Source organism: Piliocolobus tephrosceles, chromosome 9 (assembly GCF_002776525.5).
Source record: "Piliocolobus tephrosceles isolate RC106 chromosome 9, ASM277652v3, whole genome shotgun sequence".
Lineage (NCBI taxonomy): Eukaryota > Metazoa > Chordata > Mammalia > Primates > Cercopithecidae > Piliocolobus > Piliocolobus tephrosceles.
In genome coordinates this window covers 37,889,297-37,907,540 of record NC_045442.1, presented here as the reverse complement: position 1 = coordinate 37,907,540, position 18,244 = coordinate 37,889,297, and the positions used below count along the sequence as shown (strand labels likewise).

General features: G+C 41.8%; 1 protein-coding gene across 7 annotated transcripts in view; it reads left to right on the top strand.

Annotated features, from left to right (window-relative positions):
* ENTPD1 (ectonucleoside triphosphate diphosphohydrolase 1) overlaps positions 1-18,244 on the top strand; it is a 174,846-nt gene that overhangs the window by 153,328 nt on the left and 3,274 nt on the right. For all 7 annotated transcript variants that reach the window (XM_023206248.2, XM_026446542.1, XM_026446543.1 and 4 more), the window contains 4 exons: positions 136-375; positions 2,365-2,625; positions 13,101-13,214; positions 17,389-17,526. In XM_023206248.2, coding sequence (XP_023062016.1) covers positions 136-375; positions 2,365-2,625; positions 13,101-13,214; positions 17,389-17,526 — 753 coding nt within the window. The remainder of the gene's footprint in view (positions 1-135; positions 376-2,364; positions 2,626-13,100; positions 13,215-17,388; positions 17,527-18,244) is intronic.

Here is an 18,244-nt window from a genome sequence, read left to right as displayed (position 1 = left end):
CAGGAGCCTCTAGTGAGCTTTGCCTCATCTTTATGCCCCTGTTTCTTTGCCTTAGGAAATCCCTGACTCCAATAGGTAGTATGAAAAGCAGAGTGTCCAGAGACTTCTAGCACTGGTAACTGTACTGTCTTTCAGAAAACGAGGTGGTTCAGCATAGTCCCGTATGAAACCAATAATCAGGAAACCTTTGGAGCTTTGGACCTTGGGGGAGCCTCTACACAAATCACTTTTGTACCCCAAAACCAGACTACTGAGTCCCCAGATAATGCTCTGCAATTTCGCCTCTATGGCAAGGACTACAATGTCTACACACATAGCTTCTTGTGCTATGGGAAGGATCAGGCACTCTGGCAGAAACTGGCCAAGGACATTCAGGCAAGTATAACTCAATCCAGACCTGCCCTCCTCACATCTGTGCCTCCAGCCCCCACATCCTGTTGTTTTCTCTTTCAAATTCAGTAGTTTGTCTGAACTTGGTTATTATACTTTCCAAACCTTTTTAGGGAGGATATTGAACTACATCTGGTCGACCCCTATAAATTGTTTCAACCAGACATCACCTCCCATGTTTGTTTACTGTGTTATCTCTACGGACACAACTGAGATCTTCTCTCAGGAAATAAGTTCTCACCCTCATGGGGTTGATAATGAAAATTATGTGGTAGAATATTGTTTGTTGGAGGGGGAATTGCAATTTATAAGCTCCTTTAGACCACTTTTTAAAGCTCTTTATCCTACAAACTACGATAAAACAAGAGTTGTTAGAAATGACCCAGAGAGGAGAAGGAAAAAAAAAAAAAAACACTTCAGGAAAAGCACAAAATGTATCAATTGACACTTCAAATCTTGTCATCTTGTCCCCAGATGCTTTCTGCATTTTGAAGACAAGAAAAGTTAAACATACTTTGGGAGGCCAAGGCGGGTGGATCACTTGAGGTCAGGAGTTGGAGACCAGCCTGGCCAACATGGTGAAACCCCATCTCTACTAAAAATACAAAAAAAAAAAAAAAAAAAAAAAAATTAGCCGGGCATGGTGGCACATGCCTGTAATCCCAGCTATTTGGGAGGCTGAGGCAGGAGGATCACTTGAACTGGGAGGCGGAGGTTGCAGTGAGCCAAGATCGTGCCACTGCACTGCAGCCTGGGCCACAGAGTGAGACTGTGTCAAAAAAAAAAAAAAAAAAAAAAAGAAAGAAAGAAAGAAAAGAAAAGTTAAACATACTCAGCATCATGTGAGTACCAGGCACACCCTGACAAGTAAACACAAAGCCAGGATGTCACATCCAGCTGTTCCCTGTCTCCACTGAAAGGATAACCAGTTCTCTGCTCTCCTCCAAAGCATTCTCTCTTGTTTTCAAAACCACTATCAGTAAGATGGTCCTGGGAGTAGGGGGCACTGAGAGACATCCACTGAGCCTCAAAGCTCCATTAAGCTTCTTATCCACAGCAGCCTCCTTTCTTCTTTAGTAGGTTGTGGGTTAGAAATTATTTTTATTGGGCCAGGCGTGGTGGCTCATGCCTGTAATCCCAGCACTTTGGGAGGCCGAGGCAGGTGGATCACTTGAGGTCCGGAGTTTGAGACCAGCCTGACCAACATGGCAACATCCTGTCTCTACTAAAAATACAAAAAATTAGCTGGGTGTGGTGGCAAACACCTGTAATCCCAGCTACTAAGGAGGCTAAGGCAGGAGAATTGCTTGAACCTGGGAGGCTGAGGTTGCAGTGAGCTGATTGTGACATTGCACTTCAGCCTGGGCGACAGAGCAAGACTCCGTCTCAAAATATATATATATATATATATATATAATTTTTTTTTCTTGGATAGGAGAATGCTTGAAGAAAAGAATTTAAAAAATAAAGAATTTTTAAAAACTAATTTAAAAAATTTTCATACTATTGGCTTAAATGATCTAAAAGTAACTGGGAGTTTCTGATTCTCTCCTTGGAGGGAGGGTTGGTCCATAATGACATCCCTGTCATTATGTAGGCTCCTGGAGAACTACCTCCAGGCCCAAATTTTTGACAACCTTGAGAGTTTCCTTATGAATCTGCTCCTGACCTAGATGATTAGGACTAAGCACTCAGGGACATTTCAAACTAATGGCATTTCTGGGCCCAGTTTTAACTATGTCAGCATTCTTTGAATAGTCAAATACATATATATCTGATACTACTTCTGGTGCCTGTTACACAAATCCATTTTTCACATTTATTCCTAAGGGTGAAAAAGGCAGGGCAGGCCATGTTGATGCCAATACCAAGTGGTGGGATGTTGTACAGTGCCTACATATCGATTAAGTCAGACTGTGCCTATTGTATCCAAAGCGTTCACACATGATGCTTTCAAGTGATTTTTCCATTCAGGTTGCAAGTAACGAAATTCTCAGGGACCCATGCTTTCATCCCGGATATAAGAAGGTAGTGAACGTAAGTGACCTTTACAAGACCCCCTGCACCAAGAGATTCGAGATGACTCTTCCGTTCCAGCAGTTTGAGATCCAGGGTATTGGAAACTATCAACAATGCCATCAAAGCATCCTGGAGCTCTTCAACACCAGTTACTGCCCTTACTCCCAGTGTGCCTTCAATGGGATTTTCTTGCCACCGCTCCAGGGGGATTTTGGGGTAAGTTTGTGAAATGATGAGGTATAGGATGTCTTGTTTACAAGTTATAGAATATGTGCCTACAAAGAATTTAAATAATAGGATGTATTTTTCTCTTACATAATGTCTTGAGGTAGATGATTGGGGTTGGTTCTTCAGCTCAACTATGTCAGAACTTGGGATCAGTTTTTTCCACTATCTTTGTGATCTTTTTGTACTAAGGTATGTTACTGCTCCAAGCACCACATCACTAGGTCACTGCCTCCTTTTTGGCTCTAGGCAGCACCTTAAGCCCAGGTTCATCTCCATTCTAGTCAACAATAGGAGTACTGCCTTTCTGGAATGGGGGAGGTCCCAAAGAGGTTAGCCCCAGCAGTGTGGGAAAACTGACTGGGGGTTGTGCCCAGGAGACCTTGTGGGACAGACCTCCTACAGCCACAGAACAGCCACTCTGATTTGGCATCTCCTTTGGCCAAGTGACATAGCAGAGTTCCCAGGGCTGGGGATGCTAAATCTGCCTCTCCCTTGTCTCTGCCTGTCCCCAGGGATGTTTCTCTCTTCAGGATGTCACAATGCTTACTGTGGGTTAAGACAAGGACAGGTTTCCTGCTAGGGAACCCAGGATGGTGGGGAAGCTGATTGTCCACCCTGATCTCACTTTTTCTGGTGTAGAAATTGTGAGTTTGGGGGAAATTTTTCACAAGCTTGGTGCCAGACAGAATGGGAGGAGAGGTGACATGCATGTGAAAGTTTGATTCTCTTCCTGTCTGCTTGGAGTTTTTTCACTTCTTTGTGGCCCTGGGAACTGTCTCATCTTCATATTTGATTTCTGGGATATTGCTGGTGATCATCTCAGTGCTGTACATTTGTTTCTGGTTTTCTGTGGTTGGGGAGCATGAAGCCAGCTTGCTTCCATGCCACTATTTTGGAATCAGACATCCAAGCATCATATTTTCTTTCACATGCAAAGCAAAAGCAGGAGAGACGTTTAAGGTTTTCTTTGCACACATCTCTTGCACACACATTTTGCAGAAGTGCCGACTAACATCTTTTCAGATCCTGCTGGCCAGAACTTGGTGAAATATATACTCCAAACCAATCTGTGCCAAAGAGAAATGGATTAATATGGTTAGTTTAGACTAATTATTATCACCTGAGGAGTCTTTTTTGAGCATATTGCTTTCCTCTACTTGGGTAAAATCAGGACTTCATAAGCGAGGAAGAAGGGGGCGAACTATGGGGTATGTACCTGTTAGTCTGCCATAGGTGGCTTCTCAAATGTCAGAAGGAGGAGAAGCAGCAGTTAGATGACATGGCTGAGGGTTTTCCTCTATAAAGACGTTTAGGAAGTAGAAACTCAGGAAATCCCAAAGAAACATTGAAGATAACATCATTGTCATTATGTTTTGAAGAGTTGGGGGATTATTTGAATCCTAGCTCCAAATTCCTTATTTTCTTAATAACTCCAGAATAAGATAAAATATTTGAGCAGAGGCAGAAGAGATGCCTCTTAATCGACTCAGTCTTCAAATTTCATATTTTGGTCCCAGAGGCTAAGCATTATTATAATCATAGTTTAGTAGCATATTGAAAAATTAGCTACCATCTGTCAAATGCCAATTATTGACTAAGAACTCTATGTATATTATCTCATTTATTCATTCAAGATATTCAGAGAAATAAGGCTTTTGCCTGCTTTCATGCTTTCTAAACCCTTTTAAGAAAACAGATCAGCATGTGAGAAGGGAAGTTCAGCTCCTCCCCTCCAGGACCCCAGCAAGAGAGTTTCTCCCAAGGTCACCTGGTCTGGCCCAAGACAAAGCTCTATGAAGAGAACATAGGCTCTGTCCTAATCAGAACTGATTCTGCTTCTGGCTTCTTATGAACTGTATGAGTTCTTCATTTTCTTGGTCTCTGAGAAAACAATAGTAATGCCATAGATCTAGGCTTACCTTAACCATGGTCCAAACCACAGCCTCCCCTCCCCTCAAGGTTCCTGAGGGAAATACATGACATGAAAGACAATGACTGGCAGAGTAGTATTTGGTTATTAGTTGGCTGCAAATCCAAATTCAGAAGAAACTAAACCTCACTTGAATGCCCTGTGGCTGAGCTGGCACTGGCTGCTCACCTAGGACTGTTTTTGGGCCAGGGCCCTTGCCTTAGATTGAACTCCTTGAAGAGGAAGGAGGGTGTCACCTTGGCCAAGGGCCTTTTTCATTCCAGTCACTGCAAGGATGTAAATCTAAAGTCAGTGAACATACCCTTGTGTCTTGAGTTTGTAACTTCTCAGAAAGTTTCACTTCCTGGGAAACATGGCCCAATTCCTGCCTTCAAGCTTGAGCAAACCTTTCCTCCTCAGGGGACTGGAATTTCTTGCCTTTGAATGTGATTCATCCAACCAAAGCAGGGAGAGGTAGGGGCTGGAAAAGGGTGGAGGAGTCTTGAACTCCCCCTGGAGGCTTTTCTAGTTGATCCCTTAGTTCCTCATTGAGATTGTTCTCCCAGCCTTCTGAACCTCAGTTTGGCAGTTCCTGAGACTATCTCATTGCCTACCTCTATGTAGGATCTTCTCCTCTGGATACAGCCCTCAGGATCAGGACTGTCCTGTCCCTATTTCTGCATTGGCAGTTTCCTTCTGCTTCAGATTTTTGGTGTTTTTTGTTTTGTTTTGTGTTATGCTCTCTGTAATATATCCCTAAAACTTAAAGTCTTTTTGTCTGTTTCCTCATCTGTAAAATGGGGATAGAAATATCTACCTCGTTGATAGTTGTGAGCCAGACAAGCAGTGATGGTCTGGGAAATGTCTAACAACCAACTCTCAGGGAATGGGGAGTTGATTTGTAGCACTTACCAGTTTCCATGGTGTAAATAGTTCTACCACAGCCTATTTCAAGCTATCAACGTATTAACTGGCTCACAAAAATCTGGAAATTTTAAGAATCAGCTCTTGTGGGTGCGTAAGAAAGAGTCAACTCCAGCACACCACTGTAAATAGCAAAAAGCTGTCATACCCCAGCACCACCCTTAAAAAGGTTAGGTCTTTATCCTGGCAGTCTTCATTCTATGCTGTCCTTCCTGCAGGGAGTTCTTATTATTGAGTCCTGCCTCTTGAAGAGTAACTATGTGCAACACAGATATCCAGTTTCATTCCCATTATTTCCAGAACTAGTTAGCCTGGGTGTTCTCAAGCCACAGAGAATTTGTTGGGGAGAGAATTTTTGCCACAGTTGCATTTAGCACTGATGATCTGATTCTTAGTCGGTAAATATAGTATTAAAAATTGTCAATGCTTTAGTCAGTCTGGCTACCCTGTAGCCTTGGTTGCTAAACAGAATCCAATGTTGTGGACAAATTAGAAACACTAACAAGAAAGAGGGAACGCCTGTAGGGAATTACTTATGAGGTAATTTAGAAATTATGTTTAAAGACCACATTGTGCTGTTTATATAAACAAGAAAGAGAATAAACAAGTTCAATAGGAAACTGGAATTAAAGAACATTAAAAGCATATTTGTTTACATATACATACATAAATATGTGTGTATATTTATATTTATGTTGGTGCAAAAGTAATTGTGGTTTCAGACTGTGAATTTTAAATCATTATAACTAGGCTGAAACACATCTTTATTAATCATAATGGGAACCATTACAATCAACACATTTTTTGCCAATGAGAAATAAGTTTATTTATTCCTGTAGCATAAAAATCTGTGCTTCGGTATTTGATGAACTCTTGGAAAGCATTTTCTGCACATCCTGCTGGTTGCGGAAGTGTTTTCCTTGCAAAAAGTTGTCGAGATGCTTGAAGAAGTGGTAGTCGGTTGGAGAGTGGTCAGGTGAATGTGGTGGATGAGGCAAAACTTCATAGCTCAATCCATTCAACTTTTGAGGCATTGGTTGTGCGACGTGTGGTAGGGCATTGTCGTGGACAAGAATTGCGCTCTTTCTGTTGACCACTGCTGGCTGCAGGTGTGTTGCAGTTTTCGTTGCATGTCATTGATTTGCTGAGCATACTTCTCAGATGTAATGGTTTTGCCGGGATTCAGAAAGCTGTAGTGGATCACACTGGCAGCAGACCACCAAACAGTGACCATGACCCTTTTTTTGGTACAAGTTTGGCTTTGGGATGCACTTTGGAGCATCTTCTCAGTCCAACCACTGAGCTGGTCGTCACCAGTTGTCGTATAAAGTACACTTTTCATTGTATGGCACAATCTGATTGAGAAATGGTTTGTTGTTGCCCAGAATAAGAGAAGATGACACTTCAAAACGACGATTTGAAACAAATTTTTGGTCAGCTCATGAGGCACCCATTCATCAAGCTTTTTCACCTTTCCAATTTGCTTCAAATGCTGAACAACTGTAGAATGGTCACGTTGAGTTCTTCAGAAACTTCTCATGTAGTTGTAAGAGGATCGATCAGCTTCGATGATTGCTCCCAGTTGGTCGTTATCAACTTCCGATGGCCGACCTCTATGCGCCTCATCTTCAAGGCTCTTGTCTTCTTTGCAAATCTTCTTGAACCACCACTGCACTGTACATTTGTTAGCAGTTCCTGGGCCAAATGCATTGTTGATGTTGTGAATTGTCTCTGCTACTTTACAACTCATTTTGAACTCGAATAAGAAAATCGCTCAGATTTGCTTTTTGCCTAACATTATTTCCATAATCTAAAATAAACATAAAATGAAAGGCAATAATAACTCATTAGCAAAAAGGCATAAAGCAAGAGATGCCCATTAAAATGATGTATAACATAACCACATTTATTTAAGAAAGTACTGTAGCATCAAAGGGCAAATTCCAACAATGCAAAAACCATGATCCCTTTTGCACGAACCTAATTACGTACCCCTGGGTTATAGATACCAATCAAGTAAGGATTATCAAGTAAGGGTGACTTCTAGTATGGACATTAAGGAGCTCACCACAGATTTTGACTTCAGTGGTGGAGCATCTCATTGACATCTAAAGGCAAACTCGGGAATTCCTAGAGCTGAGTCAGTATTTCCCTCAAGAGTTGGCTTTGGGTCCATTCTGGCGAAAGAACACCTATGGGATTGAATCCCTAAAACCTCACCCTAAAAACAGGATCAGGATGATTCCTAAAGACTTTTTAAAAAAGTCATCTACCTTGGTCACAGGAACTTGGTGACATGATCTTGAACCATCTGATTTTGAGCAATGTATCTTCCTGGGGTATTAAAAGAAGATAGTTTTTGTTCCTCAGTATAATTCTTGGGATTAAAAATGGAAGCATTCTAAACTGTTCTTTTTTTAATTTTTACTTTTTATTTTAAGTTCTGGGGTATATGTGCAGAACATGCAGGTTTGTTACATAGGTATACATGTGTCATGGTGGTTTGCTGCACCCATCAACCCATCATCTAGGTTTTACACTCCACGTGCATTAGGAATTTGTTCTAATGCTCTCCTTCCCCTAGCCCCCAACCCCCTGACAGGCCCCAGTGTGTGATGTTCCCCTCCTTGTGTCCATGTGTTCTCATTGTTCAACTCCCACTTACGAGTGAGAACATGCAGTATTTGGTTTTCTGTTCTGTGTTAGTTTGCTGAGAATGATGACTTACAGCTTCATCCATGTCCCTGAAAAGGACATGAACTCATTCTTTTTTTATGGCTGCATAGTATTTCATGATGTATATGTGCCACATTTTCTTTATCCAGTCTATCATTGATGGGCATTTGGATTGGTTCTAAGTCTTTGCTATTGTAAATAGTGCTGCAATAACATAGTTATGCGTACGTCTTCATAGTAGAATGATTTATAATCCTTTGGATGTATACCCAGTAACCGGATTGCTGGGTCAAATGGTATTTCTGGTTCTAAATCCTTGAGAAATCGCCACATTGTCTTCCACAATGGTTGAACTAATTTACACTCCTACCAACAGTGTAAAAGCCTTCATATTTCTCCACAGCCTCGTCGGCATCTGTTTCCTGACTTTTTAATAATTGCCATTCTAACTGGTGGGAGATGGTATCTCATTGTGGTTTTCATTTTCATTTCTCTAATGACCAGTGATGATGAGCTTTTTTTCATATGTTTGTTAGCTGCATAAATGTTTTCTTTTGAGAAATGTCTGTTCATATCCTTTGCCCACCTTTTGATGGGGTTTTTTTTTTTTTTTCTTATAAATTTGTTTAAGTTCCTTATAGATTCTGGATATTAGACCTTTGTCAGATGGATAGCTTGCAAAATTTTTCTCCCATTCTGTAGGTTGCCTGTTCACTCTGATGATCTAGACCAGTCTTAAAAGAAGATATACAAATGGTCAATAAACATGAAAAAATGCTCGGTCTCACTAATTATCAGGGAAATGCAAATTAAAACCACAGTGAGACACTACCTTACTCTGCTGCAAGAATGGCTATAATTTAAAAATTAAAAAATAATAGATGTTGGCGTGGATGTGGTGTAAAGGGAACACTTTTACACTGCTCGTGGGAATGTAAACCAGTACAACCACTATGGAAAACAGTATAGAGACTCCTTAAGAAACCAAAAGTAGAACTACCATTTGATCCAGCAATCCCACTACTGGATATCTACCCAGAGGAAAAGAAGTCATTGTATGAAAAAGATACTTGCACACACATGTTCACAGCAACACGATTTGCAATTGCAAAAATATGGAACCAGTCCAAATGCCTGTCAATCAACGAGTGGACAAAGAAAATGTGGTGTATATATATATACACATACACATATATGTATACATATATATACACACACACTATGGAATACTACTCAGCCATAAAAAGGAATGAAATCATGGCATTTGCAGCAAGGAAACATGATATATTAAGTAAAACAAAGTGGTATTATAAAAAATTATGTCTAGTATCATCATATTTAGGTTATATATGTACATATACACATATATAATTATATAAATATATATTCACTATTTTCTATTACATATCAATTTGCTGTAGATATTAAACAGTAAATTGTTAAAAAGTGTACATCTCTAGAGGATGGTTAAAGACAGACTTCCACTTTTTTTTTTTTGAGACAGAGTCTCACTGTGTCACCCAGGCTGGAGTGCAGTGGCGTGATCTCGGCTCACTGCAAGCTCCACCTCCCGGGTTCACATCAGTCTCCTCTTCAGCCTCCCAAGTAGCTGGGACTACAGGCGCCCACCACCACGCCCGGCTAATTTTTTTGTATTTTTAGTAGAGACAGGGTTTCACCATGTTAACCAGGATGGTCTTGATCTCCTGACCTCATGATCCGCCCGTCTCGGCCTCCCAAAGTGCTGGGATTACAGGCGTGAGCCACCGTGCCCAGCTGAGACTTCCATTTTTAACTTGTATTTAAATTCTGTATAATAAATGTGTTTCTTTTGAATAAGCCAGCATTTTAAAGATATAATGAACAGGGAAACTTCAAATGTTGAGAAATACATAAGAGCAAGATTCTGAGATGCCAGAGGGAGGCTTCTGAAGGTCATGGGAAATTTTTCAAGAGCCTATGGCATGTAGTGCCTTGGGGGGTTGGAGGTGGCATGGACCAGGAGGCCCTGCTGACTTGATCGCTGTGTATCCTACTGAAGGCTCAATATGTTGCTAAATCTACCTCATAGAAAGTTTTTGTTTGTTCATCTGTTTTTTATAATTTGTACTTATTTTATAAAGCAAATGTCACCACTTAGCAAAAGCAAGAGAATTTCTAGATGCTTAACTCATTGAGACTTTTGCTAATAGAATAAGCTCTAGGACTAATTTCAGAAAGTCTTTTGAAATGTAACAATTTAAGGAAATATTTATTATTGCTCTATTACATGCTCATTATAAAAAAATCAAACTGTACAAAAAGATTATTAAAGTAAAAACTAAAAGATCTCCTCTCCCTCTCGCTCCACCATCAGTTCGGTAGAGGAAAAATGAGAAATAGTTGTAGTAAACAGGAAGAACTTTTCCAGGTATTAGCTATGCGAATCCAAACATACACAGTCTGTCAGTTAACAGAGGTTGTTGTGCCTTAGGAACTAGAGAGAGAGCAGTTTTCTGCTGCTTATTTATAGAGCACTCACATATGCCAAGTGCCATGTTAGTGGGGGCAGATTCAAGCAAGAACAAGGGAGATTCCGTGCCTGCCATCACAGAGCTGGCATTCTCGAAGGCAGGCAGACATGAGACCAGAAACACAAGCAAAGGCAAATCAGACTGCTGCACATCAAAAGGAACTGCTGGGAAGAAAGAGACAGTCCTGTGAAAGGACGTAACAGAGGGTCCTAGAAACCCCTCCGAGGAGGGGATGTGGAAGTCCATGGAATTCCGGCAGAGGGAATAGCAAGTGTACAGGCTTTAGGGGAGGAAAGGCTTGGCAGGGATTGAAAGCCAGGGTGGCTGGGTATGGTGGGCATGGGGGCAGGGCCAGAACATGCCTGGTTTTCAGAGACCTTGTAGGATTGGATTTTTTTCTAAGTATAATTAGGAGCCACCAAAGGTTTTAAGCAGGGGAGTGATATGATCGGATTTGTTTTTAAAAGATTCCTGTGACTGCTGTTTGCAGGATGGGTTGGACTAGAACCAGAAAGCTAATATGGAGACTAATTAAGAGGCCATTGCAGTGTCCACACGAGATGATAGTGGCTTGGGTTAAGAGAGCTGAAATAGGACCATACCAAGATCTTCTTCTGCACCTGGCATACAATGATAATTAAAGTGCTGGAATTCCTGAGTTCAGGGCATATGGAGGCTCTCCAGTTTCTGGGGAGCTCGACTTCCTAGAGGAATGAGCATACCAGTTCAGAGGCTAAATGTATAGAGGTATTTATACCATTGCTCATAGGAGAAACTGCTGGTAATCAGGAGAATTACCAGCAGGGAGTTGTTGAATGAATTAAGATACATCTACACCGTAGACTCTTACGTGGCCATTAGAGTGGCCCCAGCTGACTTGGAAGGATTTCTATAAAGGATTGTTAAGAAAAGCAAGATGAAGAATCTGTTTAAAATTTCATTTCTAAAACAAACCCTTTATATGTATGTGTTTGTATATGATTATAGGAGCATGGGAAAAATGGAAGGTTTCATATTAAGTTGTTAGTATGAACTCCTGTTGGGACTGAAAGTGGAAGAAAAAAAATTAAGCCAAAAAAAAAAAAAAAGAAAATTTATTAAAAAGGACTAATATGCTCACGCTTATTTTATTAGATATATATGTCTAAGAATATTGAAAAATGCAACTTATTTCAGCTGGAACTGAGGCATATGGCCTGTTTGCAGCAGGAAATTTCTTTCCTGGTGGAGGATACTTTTCCTCATCTCTGAGTCACAGTGAGCCCCCAGTGGGATCTCGGCTACCTCTTGTTTCTTTGCCTACCAAAACTCTGTTTCTTTGTCTATGCGAATTACACTTTGGGAATCACATTTTCTTTCTACATTCACTTCTAGTTAAGTAATGTTACAGAAGGCAAATTATAATCCCCAATCTAACCATGTTTGCCACAGGGAAAACTTTATGCTCCCCTCAAATAATCCCAGTAAACTATGACTCAGCACAGTGCCTAGCAAACGGAGCTCAGTGTGTTTGCTGAATGAACAAATGATGTGCTCCTTTAATATCCAACATGATTTCCCCTAGAAACTGGCACCCTTTTGGGTAGGAAAGAAGAAAAGCACTAGAGTTGGGGTTTGAATTGCCTCATCCAGCAAGCTCTGCTCAATCATTTTCTCCCCTTTAAATTCATGCTCTATTAAAAGAGTAAAAAAGGCAGTTATAGGGTGGTATGAAGTATAATAAAAGTTACATATGTATCATAGAATGAGAAAAATGCTAGAAGCCTATATACTATATTTAATAGCAGTTGTCACTAAGTAGTAGAATTTAGAGGTCATTTTAATAGAATTTTTTTTTTGTTTTACTGATTTTAACTTTTAACTTTTTTATAGTTCTCCTGTTTGATGATGATAATGATTTTTAAAAAATTCAATTGTGTCTAAAATAGTACCTAGCCCATAGTAGACCTGTAATAAATATCTGTTGAATAAAGACGGATTTTTAAAGGAAAGCAGTACATATTCATTATAGAAAATAGGCAAAACATAAGCACAAAGGGAAAAAACCAATTTTGCTACTCAGAGATAACTCAATAGTGTATAGAATTTTCTAGTTTTATATATTTATTAAACATCCATATGTAGTACATAGTATTTTTAAATGAGATTTTTGCAACTCCTCTCTCTTTTCTTATTCTCTTTCCCCATTTTTCTTTCTCCCTGACTCTCCTATTACAATTATGGAGAAAAGTAACTGCCAGGTGGCTTAGAAATGTGTGTCAGCAGCAAAGTGGCTCCTCTTCCAGGAAGGAAACAGCTCTTGGGCCTGCAGTATCACTTTGTGTGTTAATTTACTCAGCAGAGCTTTCCAGGCACCTGCACAAGGGATGTGGCCTTTAGGAGAGCAAGTTGGCATCCCTCTGTGTGGAACACAGCCTAAAACTGCAATTTTTCTCTTGTAGGCATTTTCAGCTTTTTACTTTGTGATGAATTTTTTAAACTTGACATCAGAGAAATTCTCTCAGGAAAAGGTGACTGAGATGATGAAAAAGTTCTGCTCTCAGCCTTGGGAGGAGGTAAGTGACTAGGCACAGCAACTCTAACAGCATGAGTGCCCTGTGCCCTCGTTTATGCAGAGGATGTGAGTCTGCTCTGAAACTCCTGCTGGTTTGACCAAGATCCAGCAAATGTGTTAGAGAAGACCAGGTGGTGGACTCAGGAATGAATTTATTGGCATTCCTTGATAACTTGACATTCAGTGGCTTAAATAAGATCTTATTTTTTTTCTCACCTAATACAAAGTCTGGCAGTAGGCCGCTGCTGGCATGGGGTCAGCAGCTCTGCTCTGTCTCAGCCATTGCTTCTTCAGCTCTGCTGTTGTGCCTATTTCTCCATGGACACAAGATGGTGGCTGTGGCTTCAGGCATCACAGCCTTGTTCAGAAAGTTCAGAAAAGGGGTAGAACCAGATACATCTGTTCATTTTTACAGGAAAGCAAAAGCTATCCCAGACTCAGCAGTCTTCCGTTATATCTCAATGGCCAGGATTGACTGAGAAAACCAGGTGCAGAATTTTGTGACCAGCTTAAGCTCAGACCTATCATGAGCCACTTCCTTGAGCTGGGCACACTGTGGCCCACTCCCCTCCTCCAATCCCCAAATCAGAGTTCTGTTAGCAAGAAAGCAGGCAATTTGCAGAATCTGCCACATACACGATTGTGGTAAAATCCTCTCCATTTCCCAGGTCCAAGATATCTCCTACTTATTCATAAACTTGAAGCACAATTTTTTTCTTACCAGAGGCACTGAGCCATTCAACATCCAGTGCCACAAGATGAAAATCAAGGGATGAGATGTATGGAATCCACTCTGATTATAGAAGACATAGCTCAGAACAGCAGCTGTTTTTAAGTTGACAGTTGCAAAAGTGAATGGTGTTTTCATTCTTAAGAAATACTATCAATTAAAAATAGATGCTTATCCTTGTCTGCACTGACAAGGGGGAAGAGAGCTGAGCAAGAGCTGGGAAGCTTGCCATTCTCTCCAGGTATTTTGTCTAGAACATGAAAGAAATGTGGTCAGGGCCCTCATCAAGAGTTGCTCAAATGTCTCAGCACTTTACAAAAAGGTTAGCGGTGGTTTTTTGCATCTGGTGGTAATCTGTGGAAGAAGATAAGCATGTTGGAGTGGAGGCAATTTGAGACCAGGCCTACATATGGCTGCTGAGGAAGCAGATTTAGGCTGCTCTTTGAAAAAAAATTATTTCTGGTTTAGATTAAAAGTTCTCATCCTGGTTAACACGGTGAAACCCCGTGTCTACTAAAAATACAAAAAAATTAGCTGGGCGTGGTGGCGGGTGCCTGTAGTCCCAGCTACTCAGGAGGCTGAGGCAGGAGAATGGTGTGAACCCGGGAGGCGGAGCTTGCAGTGAGCCGAGATTGCGCCACTGCACTCGAGCCTGGGCAACAGAGCGAGACTTCATCTCAAAAAAAAAAAAAAAAAAGTTTTGTAAGGTTTCCTCTCTTATCCACATCTCATTTTTTACTTCATAAGATTATGTTAGGCTGGGAATGCTTATATCTAGACCTGTAGGTCTGCTCAGGTAAGTCATGTGGGGAATTGTTCAGAGGCCCTGCAAGTAAGCTAAGAAGGGCCTGCATTTGGGAGAATTCCTGAAGCATTTCGGGAAGGGGTTGCAGAGTTAGACCCCTGTCCTCACCCAGAGCCTATAGCATTGAGGTGGATGTTATGACCCAGGGTTCACTTTCCCAAGCTGCATCATCCACCCAGATAGAAAACATAGTTTTGTCAAGTACATTGTTAGGAGGTGACTCTTTCCTCTTTCCCTCCTAACTTCATCGTGGGGAAGGACTGCTACTCCAGTATGGCTTGTGTTTGGGAATGTTCCTTCTAAATACCTTTGGTAGAGAGATAATTAGCAATGTTTAAGCATGTACTGTGTGTTGACAGTGGTGGACATTTGCTTTCTGTGCTTTATGCATATCTATCATGCTGCCTTTCCCTGCTTTGGCAAGGGAAATAAAATGCAAACCATACTTGCTGACACTTAGGTGCCCGAAGTCATTGGGTCTCTGAAGTGGAGAGACTGGGAGAGTGAGTGGAAGGGAGACTCCATGGTTGTCCTCTGGCAGCTTCATTAGAGGGCTAGTAGAATCTTTCAGCAGCCAGAACGCAGCCACTTTTCTACTCTGAAAATCTGGGCATCCAAGATCTGGTCAGTCCAGGTGAACAATGTGATCAGATTCTATGTGTACTGATGACCAGTTATATCTCAGTGTACTCTGGATCCTCACATTCAGCCTCGTGAATATTCAGCCTTTCTAGGGAAAGGCATCCCATTCTTGAAGATCCATCAATGCCCCTTTATGTGGAGGCTGGAAAGAGGATATCCATGAAGGGAAGAGAACCTCGTCATGTTCCACTGCCCTGGAAATAGAAAGGAGAGAAGAGAGAGGGGAAGGTGGGAGAGAAAGGAGAGAGGAGAGTAGACTTCCTCTCCCAATTTGGAGAGCACATAGTAATGAATCCACCCACAAGCATGAGCATGACCAATTCTGGATTGATGAAGAAGGTGGATGCCTTTTTGGCTGCTATATTTTTGGCTACTGTCATAACCTTCAGGAGGCCAGACTGCATAGCCAATGTACAGCTTTCCAGACAGAGGAGGGGAATAGAAGTATTAAAGAATTCAGGGAAATTAGGCCAAAATGGCATCTCCCAGCCACCCCCTCCCCGCCACCGCCCCACACAAGGTATAGGCCAGCCTTTAAGGACCTACAGGGGCTCAGCACTTTCAAGTTGGACCTAAGAAGATTCTTGGGATTTTGTATCCCATAGGTATCATTCAATTGATAGGCCCAAGACTACTTCGATAGGGGAGGAGGTCTTTTCACAAAGGGAAAGCAGAATGCAGTGACTGAAAGGAAGGGGTAGGGACCTAGACAGGCAATGTCAACTGATGTCCACACCAAGGTCTCAAGAGCATGTCACATGAAGAGGAATCAATCAAAGGGTAATTTCCAGAACTGTGCTGAAAAGACAAGCTCCAAGCTGGGTCATTCTGAGGATTTCATCAGAGCAAGACAAGGCAGTCTAGTTATGGACTTATCCTTCCAGAAACTGGGGACAGGCAGGAACTAAGTGAGAAACAGACCCCAGCCAGGAGTTAAGATTTGCATATGGGATGACTCATGGAAGGGAGAGAAATCTGGGAAAAGAGGGGTGTGGTTTAGGCATCCAGGAGATACTACATATAAAACATCTGGCATAAGTCCAGATGGTACATGATGCATGCATAACAAATGTTCTCTTTCTGCCAAGGGTGTCCAGGAGGCAATGCCTATCTGAAGGGCTGAGGGATGGAGCAGCAGACAAAAGTCCAGGCTGAACTAGAGAGGTCCTGGCCTGTTGTCCTCAAATTGAGGGCAGGAGAATTGCAGAGGCTGTGGGCATCTGGGTGTATATTCACAACAGCTAGGCTAGGTAAGGGCAAGGGATGGCAAGCAGCTCTTAATATTTTTAGTAGGGAGTAGGATGAGTAAACATAGGAAGGACTCAAGGAAACAACCACTTTGCATGACTCAGATGCAAAAAAAGACATTAAGACAGAAGATAGAAGGTGAGATGTTGGCAGTGCTAGCAGTCCTCAGCAAAATGCTGCCTAAACTGTTGCAGAGCTGTGTTTCTCAAACTTCACTGTGCACATGAATCATCTGGGAATCATACTGGAATGCAGATTCTGAATTGGTAGTTCTAGGGTGAGGAATAACCAGCTCCCAAGTGATGCCGATGCTGCCAGTCCAGGGACTAAAGTCAGTGGTAAGGCTTTTTATGACACTGTTAAGATGCTCATAGAGGCTCTGGGCCAAAGGCTCTGGTCAACAGCATACAGAAAACTCAGATTAAACAAAGTTTAGGGGATGAACAGAAGTACTGAAATTTAGTGTTTTGGAACCTACTAGACCACAGGAACTACTTTTTTCCTGGAGAACCTATTATTATCTCACAGAAACCTGTGCAGGAAAAGCTTCCTTAAGAAATCCTAAACTATAAAACCCTGCTCCCACTGAAGGAGTGCAGCACCACCCCCAAAGCCCTCTGGAAGAGGCCAAACTTCAGGTGCACTGGAGCTGGGGCTTTCCCTTCTCTTCATCAGGTCTACTAGAGAAAAAGAGGGCCACAGAGAGATGCCTATTGTACGAGTATGATTTCTCCTTCACTTCACTTCTAGATAAAAACATCTTACGCTGGAGTAAAGGAGAAGTACCTGAGTGAATACTGCTTTTCTGGTACCTACATTCTCTCCCTCCTTCTGCAAGGCTATCATTTCACAGCTGATTCCTGGGAGCACATCCACTTCATTGGCAAGGTAATTTGGGGGCCTGTTGGGCTTGGGGGAGGTTGGGGTTCAGTGGTAGTGACTGAAGCAGCTTGGGGCTTAAAAGAGGGGGGAGTCAGCCTGGTGTAGCTTTGGCCTGATGTTCTGTTCTACCATTCTGCTTCGAACCCTGGCATTGTGTGTCAAGCCCTCCTAGGTCTGTTGGCCCACTGTGGGCATCCTCTCTAAGGACAGCTACTTGCATTTTCAGTTGCACCTTCTCACATAACAGTGACTAATTCCTTACAAAACAAAACACAAAATGAGATATATTAAAGTAACAGCATTTCAGCAGCTACAATGACTGTGTGCTGACTTCAGCAGCCCTCTGAAACGCCCCTTCCATAAGCTGGGAAAGTATGATCATGGTTTCATCATCCTTGTTGGTTATTAAGGATGACCAATCTGAAAGCTCAGTGTGAAGAAGGGGAGTGAGTGGCTGTGAATGATGAGACCATTCTTTAGAAGCCAGGCTTAGCATGAGTCCGGAAGAAGCAACTTCAATGCTGTGCTTTACCATAGCGCCACCTGCAGGTATCCAGGAATAGAGAACTCAGCTGAGTGACTCATGCTTGACCAAAAATACCCAGAGCAGTGTGCCTCTACCTTTTTAAGCCCATGCTCACTAGTGGGGAAAACGTTTTACCCCCTGTATTAAATATGGTGATTTCAAGCAAAACAAAACATTGAGACAGAGGGCTGTAGCAGG